General features: G+C 38.3%; 1 protein-coding gene across 10 annotated transcripts in view; it reads left to right on the top strand.

Moving 5' to 3' along the window:
• ARHGEF12 (Rho guanine nucleotide exchange factor 12) overlaps positions 1-16,036 on the top strand; it is a 151,101-nt gene that overhangs the window by 100,756 nt on the left and 34,309 nt on the right. For 9 of the 10 annotated variants that reach the window (XM_049109866.1, XM_049109869.1, XM_025465217.3 and 6 more), the window contains 11 exons: positions 702-776; positions 3,222-3,314; positions 5,284-5,394; positions 5,675-5,773; positions 11,060-11,102; positions 11,593-11,698; positions 12,148-12,285; positions 12,781-12,813; positions 13,327-13,441; positions 14,130-14,235; positions 15,596-15,808. In XM_049109866.1, the coding sequence (XP_048965823.1) occupies positions 702-776; positions 3,222-3,314; positions 5,284-5,394; positions 5,675-5,773; positions 11,060-11,102; positions 11,593-11,698; positions 12,148-12,285; positions 12,781-12,813; positions 13,327-13,441; positions 14,130-14,235; positions 15,596-15,808 (1,132 nt within the window). The remainder of the gene's footprint in view (positions 1-701; positions 777-3,221; positions 3,315-5,283; positions 5,395-5,674; positions 5,774-11,059; positions 11,103-11,592; positions 11,699-12,147; positions 12,286-12,780; positions 12,814-13,326; positions 13,442-14,129; positions 14,236-15,595; positions 15,809-16,036) is intronic. The other variant, XM_025465214.3, reaches the window with a different exon arrangement.

The raw sequence follows: 16,036 nt of genomic DNA, 5'->3' as shown, positions 1-16,036 counted from the left end.
CAAGATGGGGCTTATGTTTGAAGCTACTATTGTCTTTATCTTGTGCTAGCTTGGTATATGTATAAATAGAATGCATCTTCCCAATTGATGTTCACACAAAAATCTCTTGTACCTCGTTTTCAGCTGTTCTGAAGAATGCCTCCTCAAAGGAATATTTTGGGGTGTTCCTCATCCTCCAGAATTGAAGTTCTGCACATCATATTGTTTCTGTTTTACATTAGGTCATCCTAGACATACCATGTAAATTTTATATATAAGAATCTACCCATCACTTTCACATGATACAGAAACATAGAAGCTTAATTTTATTCATATAAATAGGCCAAAATGTTTTTAACTTGCACAGAAAGAAGAGTTGGAGGCAGAGGGGGTTAGAAGAAGTCATAAAGACAGAGTTTAACTTTGACATATTGAGTTTGAGGTACGTAAATACATCTAGTTGGGATTACTTGGTAGAAATTAGCTGTCAGGCCTGGAGATACAGTACAGCTGTTCTCTTAATGCGATATTATTTATCAACATAAAACTTAGATCAGTTGAGAAAATAAGTGTCTTGCCAAAGTCAGGAAAACAAATAGTGGAGCTAAGTATTCTATGAAAGGTATATCGTGGTTTCAGACACAAATGTGAAGTTCAGAACCTTATTTTTCCTTATCCCTTTCTGATGAGCCTATTGAAATGAACTGAATGTCTTTTTTTAGAGTCCCAAGAGTGCCCTGAAAGAGAGGATTTGTCTAGAGGAAAACCCAGAGAAAAGTGAAGTGATTCAGGACACTGTGAGTATGAAATCCATGAAATGGTAGTGCTTTCTTTAGCTTTCCTTCTACTTCAGTGACAGACACACCTGATATTTGTGGATTGTGTGTGTGCAGGTAGAGAGAGAAAAAACTTAAACTTATTAATAAATATTCGATAAATGGAGAGCTACTCCCATGATAGTTAGTTGGTATTATTAGGTGGTTTAATGTTATTTTACTTATTGTAGTAAAATGTACTTAACATTTACTATTTTAATAATTTTTAAGTAAACAGTTCATTGTCATCAAGTTGTATGTATCACTGTGTACAGCCATCACCATATCTGTCTCTAGAACATTTTCCTCTTCCCCAACTCAACCTCAGTACCCATTCAACGCTGACTCCTCATTATCCTCAGCACTGGGCAACTACCATTTTACTCTGAATTTGACTACTTTAGAAACCTCTATGAGAAGCATCATATGTGTTGTCCTTCTGTGACTGGCTTATTTCACTTAGCATAAGTCTTCCAAGTTCATTTATATCGTAGCATGTGTCAGAATTTCCTTTTTAAGGCTGAATAATAGTCCATTGTATGTATAGACCATGTTTTGCTTATCTACTCATCACTCAGTGAACATTTGGGTTGTCTCCACCTTTTGGCTATTATGAATAATGCTACTATGACATGGGCCTACAAATATCTATTCAAGTTCTTTCTTTTAGTTCATTTGGCTGTTTTTTTCAGAAGTAGAGTTGCTGGATTTTGCATATTCTTAAGTAAATGCTTTTACTTTAGCATTCTCATTTTGTTTTTTAATCAGATTTATAAAAAGTTTTATAGTATAAGATTTAACAGAATATTGTGACTCATCAGTTATTAGCAACATAAGGACTATTGGAAAATCAGAGACACTGAAACAGCTAGAGTCTAACAACCACTCAAAACAAGTTTCTCATTTTACTTTTTTTTTAAACTTTAAAAAAAATTCCTAACGCCTTGAGGTTCAAAAAACAAGTAGTAAAAAAGGCAGAATCACGTTTAGAAGATGCAGATACAGAGTTCTGCACCACACCTGAGGAGGGAAGACCACAGCTACATAGAGCTTAAACTGTTTATATCTTGTGGATACATGTGCAGAGCTTCAGCTGTAACTCCTATACAGATAACCCCTGAATCAGGATAGCTTCACATCCTGCATGTCTGATTGCTCTCAGGTTGAGCCAAGATCTTCCCAAATTTGTGTTTATCTTCATACTGTATGGCCTTTGATTTTAGTATTTGTGGTCTTCAAACATCCATAATTTGTACATTACATATACATGCCTTTACACTACCTTTTTCATGCTAAATCCAACTTTGCAAGTGAGCTGACAAATGGAGGAGCCATTGCATGGGAGGGAGATCTGCCAACCTACAATTTATGTTTGCAATTTTGGTTCTTTGTTTCTATACAAAATGATTTTAATTTTGTGTGATTACTTGAAAATTTTGTTGCATTATGCCAGCGATTTTCAACCAGGAGTGATTTTGTCCCTCAGGGAACATTTGGCAGTGTATGGAAACATTTTTGATCGTCATGACTGGGAGGCTGCCGCTGGCATGTAGTGGGTGGGTGGACGCCCAGGATGCTGCTCAACATCGTACAATGCATAGGACAGCCCCCACAACAAAGAATTATCCGGCCCCAAATGTCAGCAGTACCAGGGTTGAAAAACCCTGCATTATGCACTTACGAAAATGAATTGAAAATGAAAAAACAGGGTTAAGGGACAGCTTTCAGTTATGCGATGTTAATAGAAGTCTTTGTATTAACCTCTCTCCTCACTTGTCTTATCATTTCTGCTCTCATTTTTCCTTTGTTCTGTTGTCTTCATTTACTTTTCTTACTCTAGCTCTTTAGAATTGTAATTGTTTACATAAGCCAACTATCTGTCTATGACAAGGTTTATATGAAATGAATGGAGTACACACAGAGTGATTAGAATCAGATATCCAAGAGTATAGTGAGCAAAAGGTGTTAATTATTTCCAGAGGAAATTTTTTTTCTTCCCGAGAAACAGTTGATACTGTTGTGCTTTTCTTTGCTAAAGCAGTTGATTGCTTTGAAAATTTGAGAACCACTTCTTTGAAAATCACTAAAAGAAAATAAAACGGAATCTTTTAGTGAACAATTTCTTTCTTTCTTTTTTTTTTTGGAAAGCTTTTATTTATTTATTCATGAGAGACACATAGAGAAGCAGAGATATAGGCAGAGGGAGAAGCAGGCTCCCTGTGGGGAGCCTGATGCGGGACTTGATTCCAGGACCTGGGATCACAACCTGATTCCAGGACCCCAGGATCACGACCTGAGCCAAAGGCAGACGCTCAACACTGAGCCACCCAGGCATCCCTAGTGAACCATTTATTTTTGATGATTTGGCTTCATTCTGTGAATTTGACCAAGAGCTAATTTCTATTCCTTTTCTCTGCATGTTACCAGGATACCCAGTCTCTCTTTGGGAGCCCCTCTCCCCGTATAGCAGCTCATATTATTGGAGCAGAGGATGATGATTTCGGTACTGAACATGAACAGGTAGGTGATGACATTTTTTTCTAAAACACGGATTATTAATTTTTCAACGTGTTCAATTTTGTTGCAAAAAAATAAATGCTTTTTGGAGACTGGGATTATATTTGTAAAGATTTAAAGCTGTGTCCTAGAACTGAGATTGTTTAATTGCTTGGATTGTTTAGCTTTGACCAGAAGAAATGGCTTTGCCTTTAAAGCTGATAAGTGATTGATTTACACTTAAGTACTTCAATTTGGGAGATGGAAATATAATTGTAAATATATATTTTTTTATTTAAAATTCCAGTTGTTTATTGATGGTGTATAGAAATGTGAGTGGCATGATTCTTGTCCTTGTATCCCATGGTCTTACTAATAAACTCATTTACCACTTCTAGGAGCTTTTTAAAATAACTTTTTGGGATTTTTGACATAGACAACCAAATTTATTTCCTTGTTTACTTGTTTTCAATCTGTTTATCTTTTATTTCTTTTTTTTAAAGATTTTATTTATTTATTCATGAGAGGTGCTGAGAGAGAGGCAGAGACATAGGCAGAGGGAGACACAGACACAGACTCCCCGCAGGAAGCCCAATATGGAACTTGATCCCCGACCAGGGATCACGCCCTGAGCTGAAGGCAGATACTCAACTGCTGAGCCACTCAGGCGTCCCTGTTTATCTTTTATTTCTTGTTTGTACCTTTATTGCACTGGTTAGGTCTTCCACCATGAGGTTGAATTGGAGTGCTAAGACAGGACATTCTTGCCTTATTCCTAACCTTGAGGAGAAAAATATTTAGGTCTTTCATCATTAAGTGAGATGTTAGCTATAGGTATTTTGTAGTTACTTTTTATTAGGTTATCGAAGTTTACTTCTATTTCTGGTTGCTGAGATTTTTCATCATGAATGGATATTGAACTTTGTTGAATAATTGAGATGATTGTGGGTTTTGTTTTTTTTTTTTTAATTTAGTCTCTAAATAGAGTAAATTACATTGATATTAGCATGTTGGCCAGCTTTGCATTCCTGGGATAAACTACAATTGGCCATAATGTATTTTCTTTTGTATATATTTCCAGATTCAGTTTGCTATTATTTTGTTGAAGATTTTTACATTGGTTTTTATGGGGGATATTGGTTTGTCATTTTCTTTTTTTATGATGTCTTTGGTATTTGAGTAATGCTGTGGCCCCCTTTTTAAATTTTATTTACTTACTCATTCAGAGAGAGAGAGCATGTAAGTGGGGAGAGGGGCAGAGAGAGAGAGAGAGAAAGAGAGAGAGAGAATCCCAAGCGGGCTCCCCCACTGAGGTGAAATCAAGAGTCAGACCCTTAACCAGCTGAGCTACTCAGGTACCCTTCATGCCGGCCTCTGAAAATAACTCGAGAAGCATTCCCTCCTCTTGTATTTTCTGAAAGAGATCATGCAGAATTGGTGTTATTTGTTTAGATTAACTTTCTTCTCTATTTGGATGTGAGAAGTTAAATGGAAATTGTGATTCGAGGTTTCCTTAAGTTTAACTCCTAGTTTTCTGTGTTCAGTGTAGTTCGGGAATATCTTCTCAGAGTCATCTTGCTTAAAACTATACCTCTCCATTTTCATACCACTATTTTTGCAATTAGCTCAAAAGGAAAGGAAGACGTCTATTTCATTATTAGGCAGAGAGCCTCCCCTTACATTTTTAGAAGTGTTTTTAATGCTGTTTTTTGCATCCTGATTTATAGACACCTGAGCTCCTCGATCATCATCTTCTAAATTTACATTCTCCTAAGATGGGCTTTCTTTCAACCTGTTTCCAAGAGGTTATTAATTTTCAGGGGAAGAAATCCCATAAGCTCATGTACTAATAAATTTCAGTGAAATTTTTGAAATCTTGAGTTGTTTTAGGGTAGGTCAAAGTGAAGTGTAGGTAGCTGTGTTTAACTGTGCTTACCTTACATTGTGCACCTGGGTGTGGAGTTATTGATGTATCCATACTTCACTTTCCTAGATCAATGGGCAGTGCAGCTGTTTCCAGAGCATTGAACTGCTGAAATCTCGCCCTGCTCACCTGGCTGTTTTCTTACACCATGTAGTCTCACAGTTTGACCCCGCCACACTGGTAATGTATTTGTTCATTTAGCCAGTTCAAAGTTCTTACACTGATTCTTATACCGTAAAACCTCTCACTTCTGCAAGATGAGTTTCTAAACATATCAGGATAGATAAGATAATTAAAATACAGTTGATTTTTTTTTTTTAAACTTGGTTGTGTAGAAATGAGGACTTTGCTTATGGTGGCTTACTTGTTGGAAATTTTCCTGCCCAGTGAACATCTAATAGATGATGTTTTTCATGATTTCTCCCTTTTACTCTCTTATCCATTTCTCCCTCTACTACAGCTTTGTTATCTGTATTCAGACCTGTATAAGCAGACCAATTCCAAGGAGACTCGTCGCGTCTTCCTTGAGTTTCATCAGTTCTTCCTGGATCGATCTGCAGTAAGTTACCAAGTTAACGTTATATAATCTTTGCTATAGTACATTGAGTTACTGGTCTCCTACTTCCAGTCTTCCCCTGCTTTTGGACTTTATTGTTGTGGACTTTCTGACATCTGTGTTGTATGTAATCAGTTACTGATTACTCTTGACTGTTACTTTTATTATTTCTGAATTAGTTGTAGGCTATGAATTCTCACAGTAGGTGTTAGGGAGTACATATGTATATTTGGGTTTATACATGTGCATAATTAGGACAAGAGAGTGCAAAGAGAACACAAATGATATACATACATATGTATGAGGATCCAGAGGATAATACTTGCATAATGAACTCGGGTTGGCCTCTTTGAAGTTTGGAGCCACAAGGGTAACTAAAAAGTGGTAGAAAAGATCTTACAGAAATGATAATAGTGTTTTATTTTACCAGTAGGAATCTTTGTAAGGTTTTTAAACTAATGAGTTTTATAATTCTTAGCTTTGCAATAGGGTAACAGCCTTTAATGCTTCCTGCGTAATCATGCTCCACTCCCTGGGCCTTCCACAGTTGTACTCCTCTTTGATGACTGTTCCCCACCCTTCCTCTCCCGAAACCTCACTTCCTCTCCTGCCCTTTCTCAGCTGAGGCTCTTGCAGTTTCTGTGGGAAATCTGAAGTATTTGCAGAGAACTTCTACCGAATATTTCCCCCACCTTCATCATTCTGTACGCTCTTGCCTTTCCCCTGATGCTGTGGATAGCTAGCTTGCCTTCTTTTCTCCAAGGCCTACTCTTGCCCTCTTCACCTGGGTTGGTGTATTTCCTTCTACCTGCTCAACATGATCCAAGCAACTGTCATCTCTCCAGCACCATCAGTTCTTTGTTTCCTGCTGAATCATTCACATTAGCATGCAAACATTGTGAGTTTACCTATCTTAAAAGAGACTTACACTGAAACAGACCACTTCTCCCTCCAGCTCCTGCCCCATTTTCCTTATATTTTTTTATTTTCTTATATTCCTTTATATTACCTACATGCCTACACATTGTGAAATACAGTTACCTTCTCAGTGAGGCCTTCCCTGAGCACCCTACTTGAAATTTTATGTCTTCACTGTCTGTCCCCTTTCCTGTGTTATTTTTGTCTGTAGAACTGAGATTATATGTGAAGCTTTCATTTTTTTTTTTTTTTTTTTTTTTAGATTTTTAAAATTTATTCATGAGAGACACAGAGAGAGAGGCAGAGACCTAGGCACGGGGAGAAGCAGGCTCTCTGCAGGGAGCACGATATGGGACTCGATTCTGGGACCCCAGGATCACGACCTGGGCAGAAGGCAGGCACTAAACCGCTGAGCCACCCAGGCATCCCTAAAGCTTCCATTAAGGCAGATATTTTTGTTCTGTTTATTGCTGTTTCTACAACACTAAATAGATCCTGGCACAGACTGATCACTCAGGTATTTATTGAGTGAATTAATTAGGGTTCTCATTATGCTGATATTATGAATACTGCCAGTGTAAAATATTATACATTATATTTATTAAGAAAATTTACTTCCATGAAGAAATGACAGTATGTTGAAGTATATTTGAATTTTATATTTCCTTTTTTAAAGATTGAAGTACAATTGACATTGTTTTATTAGTTTCAAGTGTATAGTATAGTAATTCAACAATTCCATACATCACTCAGTGTTAATAACAAGTGCACTCCTTGTATCTCCTATTTGATCCAAATCCCACCCCACTCCCTCTGGTAACTCTCAGTTTGTTCTCTATAATTAAGAATCTGTTTCTTGGTTTGTCTCTGTCTTTTTTCCCTTTGCTCATTTGTTTTATGAATGAAATCATGGTATTTGTCTTTCTCTAACATTCTCTGACCTATTTCACTTAGCATTATACTCTCTGGCTCCATACAAGTCATTGCAAATGGCAAGATTTCATTCTTCTTTATGGCTAAATAATTTTCATTGTCTAACTATGCGCCATCTTCTTTATTCATCGATCAGAGTGTACTTGAGCTGCTTCCATATCTTGGCTATTGTAAATAATGTTGCTATAAACATAGAAGGGCATATATCCCCTTGAATTAGTGTTTTTGTATTCTTTGGGTAAATACCCAGTAGTGCAACTGCTGAATAGTAAGATAGCTCTATTTTTAACTTTTGAGGAACCTCCATTCTGTTTTCCAGACTGGTGGTATCAGTTTGCATTCCACAGTGCAAGAGGGACTTTTTCTCCTTTTTCTCTACATCCTTGCCAATGCCTGTTGTTTCTTGCGTTGTTGATTTTAGCCGTTCTGACAGATGTGAGGTGGTGTCTCACTGTGGTTTTGGTTTGCATTTCCTTGATGTAGGTTAGGATGAGCATCTTTTCATGTGTTTGTTGGCCATCTGTAGATCTTTGGAGAAATGTCTGTTCATGTCTTTTGCCCATTTTCAAATTAGATTATTTGTTTTTTGGGTGTTGAGTTTTGTAAGTTCTTTATATATTTTGGATACTAATCCTCCATTGGGTATGTCATTTGCAGATATCCTCTCCCATTCCATAATTGCCTTTTAGTTTTGTCATTTCCACCACTGTGCAGAAGCTTTTTATTTTGATATGGCCTTAGTAGTTTATTTTTGTTTTTGTTTCCCTTGCCTCAGGAGATGTATCTAGAAAAAAGTTGCTACAGCCAATGTCAAGAGGTTACTGCCTGTGTTCTCACAGTATTTATATGACTTCAGGTCTCACATTTAGATCTTTAAAATGGTTTGAATTTATTTTTGTGTATGGTGTAAGAAAGTGGTCCAGTTTCATTCTTTTGCATGTAGCTGTCCAGTTTTCCCAACACTATTTATTGGAGAAATTTTCCTTTTCCCATTGGATATTCTTTCTTGCTTTGTTAAAGATTAGTTGACTGTATAGTTGTAGATTTATTTCTGGGTTTTCTGTTCTGTTCCATTGATCTATGTGTCTGTTTTGTGTCAGTACCATATTGTACTGATCACTACAGGTTTATAATAGAACTTGAAGTCCAGAATTGTGATGCCACCAGTTTTGCTTTTCTTTTTCAAGGTTACTTTGGCTATTCAAGATCTTTGTGGTTCCTTAAAAATTTTAGAATTGTTTGTTCTAGTTCTGTAAAAAATGCTGTTGCTGTTTTGATAGGGATTGTGTTGATGTGTACTTTGCTTTGGGTAATATAGACATTTTAATAATATTTGTTCTTCTAATCTTTGAGAATGAAATTCTATTTCTTTGTGTCATCTTCAGTTTCCTTTATCAGAGTACACGTCTTTCACCTCTTTGGTTAGGTTTATTCCTAGATATCTTAATATTTGTAGTGCAGTTACAAATGGGATTGTTTTCTTAATTTCTCTTTCAGTTGCTTCATTATTAGTGTATAGAAATGTAATACATCTCTGTATGTTGATTTTGTATCTTGCAACTTTACTGAATTCGTTTGTCAGTTCCAGCCGGCTTTTGGTGGAATCTTTTAGGTTTTCTCTATATGGTTCATGTCATCTGTAAATAGTAAAAGTTTTACCTCTTCCTTAACAATCTGGGTGCCTCTTCTTTTTGTTGTCTGCTTTCTGTGGCTAGGACTTCAGAACTTAGTTGAATAGAAGTCGTGAGAGTGGACATCCTTGTCTTGTTCCTGACCTTAGGGGGAAAACTCTGTTTTTTCCCATTGAGTTTGATGTTAGCTGTGGGTTTTTCAAATATGGGCTTTATTATGTTGATATATGTTCCCTCTAGATCTGCCTTGTCAAGAGTTTTTATCAGGAATGGATGTTGTACTTTGTGACTTACTTATTTTATGATTGCAAGTTTGTGCCTCTTAATCACCACCACTCATTTCACCCATTCTCCACCCCATTTACCCTCTGGCAGCCATCAGTCCACTCTGTATTTATGAATCCATTTCTATTTTTTTTGTGTGTTTGCTCATAGGTTTTAGTTTTTTATATTTCCCATATAAGTGAAATCATATGGTATTTATCTTCTCTCTCTGAACCATTTTCCTTAGCACAATTCCCACTTGGTCCATCCATGTTGTCATGGGTGGCTAGTTGTCATTCTTTTTTTATGGCCAAGTAATATTCCATTATGTATATTTACCACATCTTCTTTATTCATTCATCTGTTGATGGACACTTAGGCTGCTTCCATATCTTGGCTATTGTAAATAATGCTGCAATGAACAGAGAGGTGCATATATCTTTTTGATTTACTTCATTTATTTCAGGTAAATCTCGAAATTAATTTCACATTTCTTAATAGCTTCAAACTAAGTCAAATCTTTATTTTGCTGCTCATGATCTGTATTAAATTTATCAACATTAGAGTATAAGAACCCTGCTAAATTTATTTGCTAATGATTCTTTAATACCACTGGTGATATTAATTTCATATAAATACAGAAATGAGCATGTAAATCTTTTTTTGCATTTGTGCTGGCAGGACTTCTAGGACAGTTGATTTGAGCTACTGTGTGGCAACTTCAGTTAAAGAGAAAGCTTTGAAATCTATTTCATTGTTCTGATGAATATTGGAGATCTCATAATTTTCACCAATGACTTTTTAATATAAAGCTTTAGATCTTAAAGGAATTGTTTAAATTCTGGAAGTAGATGACTTAAGTAAGTATATAATACAAAGTAAGCATGAAGAGGTTAAGATAGTTTCTCTAAATGGAAAATTTCCCAGATGGTGAGACGGAAAACACAGTTATATGATAATGGGACAAGAAACTGCAGTTATTATGGGGAAAATCCTAGCTAAGAAGAAGTTAATTATGACACAGTTATCTTCGTTGGCTCAATAGTAAAAACTACAGATAGTTATTGGAGGTCTAATACTCCAAAGCCTCAACATTGACATCCAATACCTTCTCACTGAGGCGTGAATGTCATGAGGGTCCTTTAACTTTACATAGGAAATTACCAGCAATATATGATCTATGGTCTCAAATACAGCAAAAAAAAAAAAAATCGTGGTTGTATATGACAAAGTTTTCCATATAATATACACACTGTTTAGATTTTAGCTATATTGATTTCAAATGATGTATAACTGAGTATATTAACCAAACTACAGATATTTCCCCGATAGTGTGATCCTTGGGGAAAGGGCTTATTTTCAAGTTTAAACAGTGAGACTATCCACAGCTGTGACATTTGGATGGGGTAGGTGAGCTTATCCCTGAATGTGATTATAAAAATAGCTATCCAAGTTGCATCTCTTCACTTTATATGAATTCTTATATATATATCTCTAAGAGTGCTTAGTGTTGTGTGACTTTCTGTTTGCATTTTTGTTTTAGCACCTGAAAGTTTCTGTGCCTGATGAAATATCAGTAGATCTAGGTAAGTCTGGAGCATCCGTATCCTGGAGAATCCGTAGCTCAGCTCAGCTCAGCTCTAAAGGTGTTATCTATCACATGACGGCTAGTAGGGCATCTCAATCACAATGGAAAGAGAGTCTGTAATACATTTAAAATATAGTATATGAAATCTGCGATGTGAAGTAGAATACGTAAATGCATTGAAGACCTTCTCTTGCTCTACTTTGAGTTCTCACCAAATAGCATTGATATATTGCCAGTTACAACACACAGAACATACCCTTAAGACTTATATATTTACTTGAGAGAAAGTGAGAGACCAAGCATGAACAGAGGGAGGGACAGAGGGAGAAGAAGCAGACTCCCTGTTGAGCAGAGAGCCCGATGTGAGACTCAATCCCAGGACCCCAGGATCATGACCTGAGCTGAAGGCAGACACTTAACTGAGCCACCCAGGCACTCCCAGAACGTACCTTTAAAATCACATAACTCTTTGCCTTTCCGTGATGCAGAAAAAAGGAGACCTGAGCTTATACCTGAGGATCTACACCGCCACTATATCCAAACAATGCAGGAAAGAGTCCACCCAGAAGTTCAGAGGCACTTGGAGGATTTTCGGTAAGCTTGCTGGGTGATAGAAGCTGATGTGGTTATTCTGAATTAATCTTCTTTTTAGGTAGCAAAAGTTTACACGTTAAGTCCTTGGCTCAGAGTACGGTCTTTATCACTGTGATTAAAACATAATGAGCAAAAAAAAAAAAAAAAATGTGCACCTGGAGTCAGAGTTGGTGTGTACTGAGTCTGTAGTCCCCATTCCATACGCTTCCAGGACTCACTGAACCCACTGTTCTTCTAGGCTAAGTGTGCTCCGTCAGGATGTGTCCTGTTGAGCGATCACCTCTAGAATTCTTTTCCTCCGGTGTCCTAGGTGACAGGGGCCCCAAAATAGAAAACTGACATTTTACCTGTTGCTAGAAACTCTTAGCTATGGAAAGTCTGATGAAGGATTTCCAGAGGGAGATAGTGCTTCTCTGGGCTATCTCAGGAAGTTGTCCTGTTCCCTTTAGGCAGAAGCGTAGCATGGGACTGACCTTGGCTGAAAGCGAGCTGACTAAACTCGACGCAGAGCGAGACAAGGACCGGGTAACTTTGGAGAAGGAACGGGCATGTGCAGAACAGATTGTTGCCAAAATCGAAGAAGTGTTGTAAGTAACAGAAGTATATGTAGACATACCCTCTCTCTGGAGATGCTCATTATGCTTCATGCACACCTTGAACAAATTTAGAAGGGGTGGCAGATTGCATATGTGGAGCTATGTATTTGGGTTTTAATGGTTTAATTTTTCAGTTTTGCTGATGTTTTAGCAAAGCTCTTGTGTTTCTTTTTCTGGGTATTGGTAAAATGAGTGACTATAAAATTTCTAACTGATGAAAAACAGGTTGAGCACTTTCAGTGGTCTCAGTTCATCGGCTTTGAAATGATCTCATGCCAGAAAATATTGACGATTGATGACATGAGTGAGGAAAGCATATGGTCCCTTGAGGGGTTTGCATTTTTTTTGGTATTTTATGCCAGGTGACAAAGATTGAGGGTGGCCCAAAGCATCTAGCTCTGCTCTGTTGTTTCAGGTGTTGTCTGAGTGAGTAGCATCTCTTTCATTATATGACAGTATTTAATTTTGAAATATTTTTATTTTTAGGATGACTGCTCAGCCTGTGGAAGAAGATAAGAGGTAATATAACTGGGTTTTTTTTTCCCCTAGAATTTGATGAAAAAAAGAAACTTTTTTCCTGTCAGTCCTAAATAGGATTTCTCTCTTTTAACTTCAAAATTCAGACTGTCTCCCTCTGGTGGCCTCAATTTTACTTGACTAATATCCTCGCATCTTGAGTAGAATCTTTTTCTATTTGCAACAAATAGATTCTTCCTTAGTTTTTCCTTGATGAATGATTTCTAAGGATTCCAGCATTGGGGTTTTTGAAGCCATTTGATATCTTTATTCTACCTACCCTCCCTTCTCAGAATTCTTTTTTTAAGATTTTATTTATTTGTTTATGAGAGACACAGAGAGAGAGGCAGAGACATAGGGAGAAGGAGAAGCAGGCTCCTCATAGGGAGCCCAGTGTGGGACTCAGTCCCAGAACTCCAGGATCATACCCTGAGCCAGAGGCAGATGCTCAACCGCTGAGCCATCCAGGAGTCCCCCTTCGTAGAATTCTTATTTTATTTAATTTTTCTCCTCCAGTTCAACAATGCAGTATGTTATCCTAATGTACATGAAGCATTTGGGGGTAAAAGTGAAAGAACCTCGAAATTTGGAGCACAAGCGGGGTCGGATTGGATTCCTTCCAAAAATCAAGGTAAAACTGGGTAATAATGTGTTTGGGTCTCCATGCTTCTTTACACAGGTTGCAGTGGTGTCCTTCTTGGTACTTACCGTTCCAGCAGGTTGGTACTAGGCATGCTAATAGGTGTATGATATGGCCCCTCCTCTCAGGAAGCTCAGAAATCTAGCGAGAAATCCAAGCATGTAAAGCAAGGATGAGACAGTGAGGAGTGCAGATAGCAGTTTATATAGAGAGTGCCATCCCAACAGCCTTGTCTTTCCTTTTATGACCCCTGTCATGGTTGTAATTATGTATGTTTCTCTTTAGTTTTTGTTAGACTCTGAAGCTCTGTGAGGGCAAGGGCCTCCCTCATTGTATCCCCAGCTTTTAGCACTTTGCCCTCACACATTAAGAGCTTATTAAGTACTCGTTCAGTAGTTGGATGAACTGCTTGGAACAAGGTCCCAGTAAATGTGTCCTAAAATTACCTTTGTTTTCCAAAAATGCCAGCTTTAAAGGGGTTGAAAAGACACCTTGCATTTGATGTGTGCACAGTACCACATGCCGCCCTCTATCAAGTGCTCTGTGTGTGTGTCCTTCACTCCCATTTAACCAATTCTCTCAGCTGACCATTAGAATTGCCTTTCTGTGTTTGAAAGCCACAAAAGAAGTCTACTCTGTTATCTATCTCCTAACCTCTCTGATTGTACCTCAACTCTAGCAGAGTATGAAGAAAGATCGAGAAGGCGAAGAAAAAGGAAAGCGCAGAGGATTCCCCAGCATCCTGGGACCCCCAAGGAGACCAAGCCGTCACGACAACAGTGCAAGTATGTTAAGTCGGAAAAGCAGCCTTCTCACCAGCTCCCACCATCTTCCCTCAGAGGCTCACTTAGCTAGAATGAATTGCTGGACAAAGGTGTTCCTGAAATGATTCCATTGAGCTTCCATTGTGCCTTTATTTCAAGGTTACTTCTGAACCAACTACCCCCATGTGGCTCTATAATTATCTTAAACATCTTCTTTAATGGCATTATCCCAGCAGTTGTCCATAACGTAATTTACTTACCTGTTCTGATTTTTGTTTGCATCCAACATCTGTTAAATTAAAAAAACTAAATGTGCCTGGATTTCTCCACCATTCTTTGTTTAATCTTTTCATACACATATTACTCACCATACTTCTGCAGTTTCTCCACCTCTCCATTGTGCTTTATTTCCTGACCTCCCTCCACCCTTGGGCCCAATAGAGAGAGAGATCAGGCCACTGATCTGGGGGAAAAATAGGGAGGATGGAAGCTCAGCCAGGGAAATCAGGTTATGTACTGGTCTTCAACTGGGCAGCTCTACATTTGAAATCATTGGCCAGGCTGGAGTAGGGGTGGGATTGTGGTACAGTGCGAAATTCTCAGACACCAGTGGTGCCCCTTGCTCAAGAAACACTGAGAAGATGAAGGAAATTCAAAGAGAAGAGGTTGAAGAGAATGGAGTATTTCACAGATGCTGACCATGAGTTCCAAGGGATGTAGAAGAGGAATTGAGGAATAAGAGAAGGAAGAATTTGAAGATTAGGTTTATCCAGAGCTGTGTGAGGGAGTGCAGTGCTTCTGGGCGATGATGACAACTGAGGACATGAGTGTGTTTTGACTTCTTATAGTTACTGACCTGAGCAGGAGTGGTGAGCTGGCTGCCAGCAGTTTCTGTAGTCTCTGAGGCACAATGTAAGAATGAAGCTGCGAGTATCGGGGAGGGGTGGGGGGCCATGAGCTCCCAGGAATAACAGGCTTCATTCTCACTCTCACAAGTAAGCATAGTTCTGTGTGCCTCTGTCTTCCTCTCTCAGTATTCCTGCCATTGCTCTCCTGTCCTTTTCTCCCTCCCGTCATTCCCCCTCATCTTCCATCTTCTTCTTCCTTCTCTCCAGCCCTCCTCCACCTGCCTTCATCTCTTTCTCTCCCTCCTCTCTCTCTTCCTCCCTCTTCCCTTTCTTTTCTTTTCATCCTTCCTTTCACTCTCTTTTCTTCCTTCTGCCATTTTTTCCTATCTATCTATTCCTCACTCTGTAACAATTCATAGATATTTTTCTAGGGTCCACCATGTTCCAGACATCTTTTTTTAAATCCTTTGCATCATCTTTTTTTTTTTAAGCCTTTTTGCAACATAAATTGTTAACCATTGCTTTCTGTTCAGTTGGCAGAGCCATGGAACTACAGAAGCAGCGCCACCCGAAGCACTTATCCACACCTTCTTCTGTGAGTCCTGAGCCTCAGGACCCTGCCAAGTTGCGCCAGAGTGCATTAGCAGGCGAAGGAACAGAGGTCGGATACCTGCCAGCCAATCCCATGTCCTCTGTGGCTGCTGGGGCCACTCTTTCCCAGGAAGGAGGGAAGGAGAATGATACAGGTAAGCCGGTGCTATAGTTCGATTTAGTAACTAAGTATTGAGATTTTCAGTCCCACTAAGTAAGAAATAGAGTGGCATATTGTTTTAACCAAGACTGAATCCAATTTCATTTTAACATTTTAATGTTCTACAAGTGATAAATCCATGCTGAATGCTCATTTTGAGTTCTTGTCAATTCAGAAATACTGACTGAGCTGTCAGACATTTGCTTTGTATCAGATGTTAGCA

This window comes from Canis lupus, chromosome 5, assembly GCF_003254725.2.
Source record: "Canis lupus dingo isolate Sandy chromosome 5, ASM325472v2, whole genome shotgun sequence".
NCBI classification, from domain to species: domain Eukaryota; kingdom Metazoa; phylum Chordata; class Mammalia; order Carnivora; family Canidae; genus Canis; species Canis lupus.
Note: the sequence above shows the minus strand (reverse complement) of the source record. Positions and strands in the feature narration are given on the sequence as shown.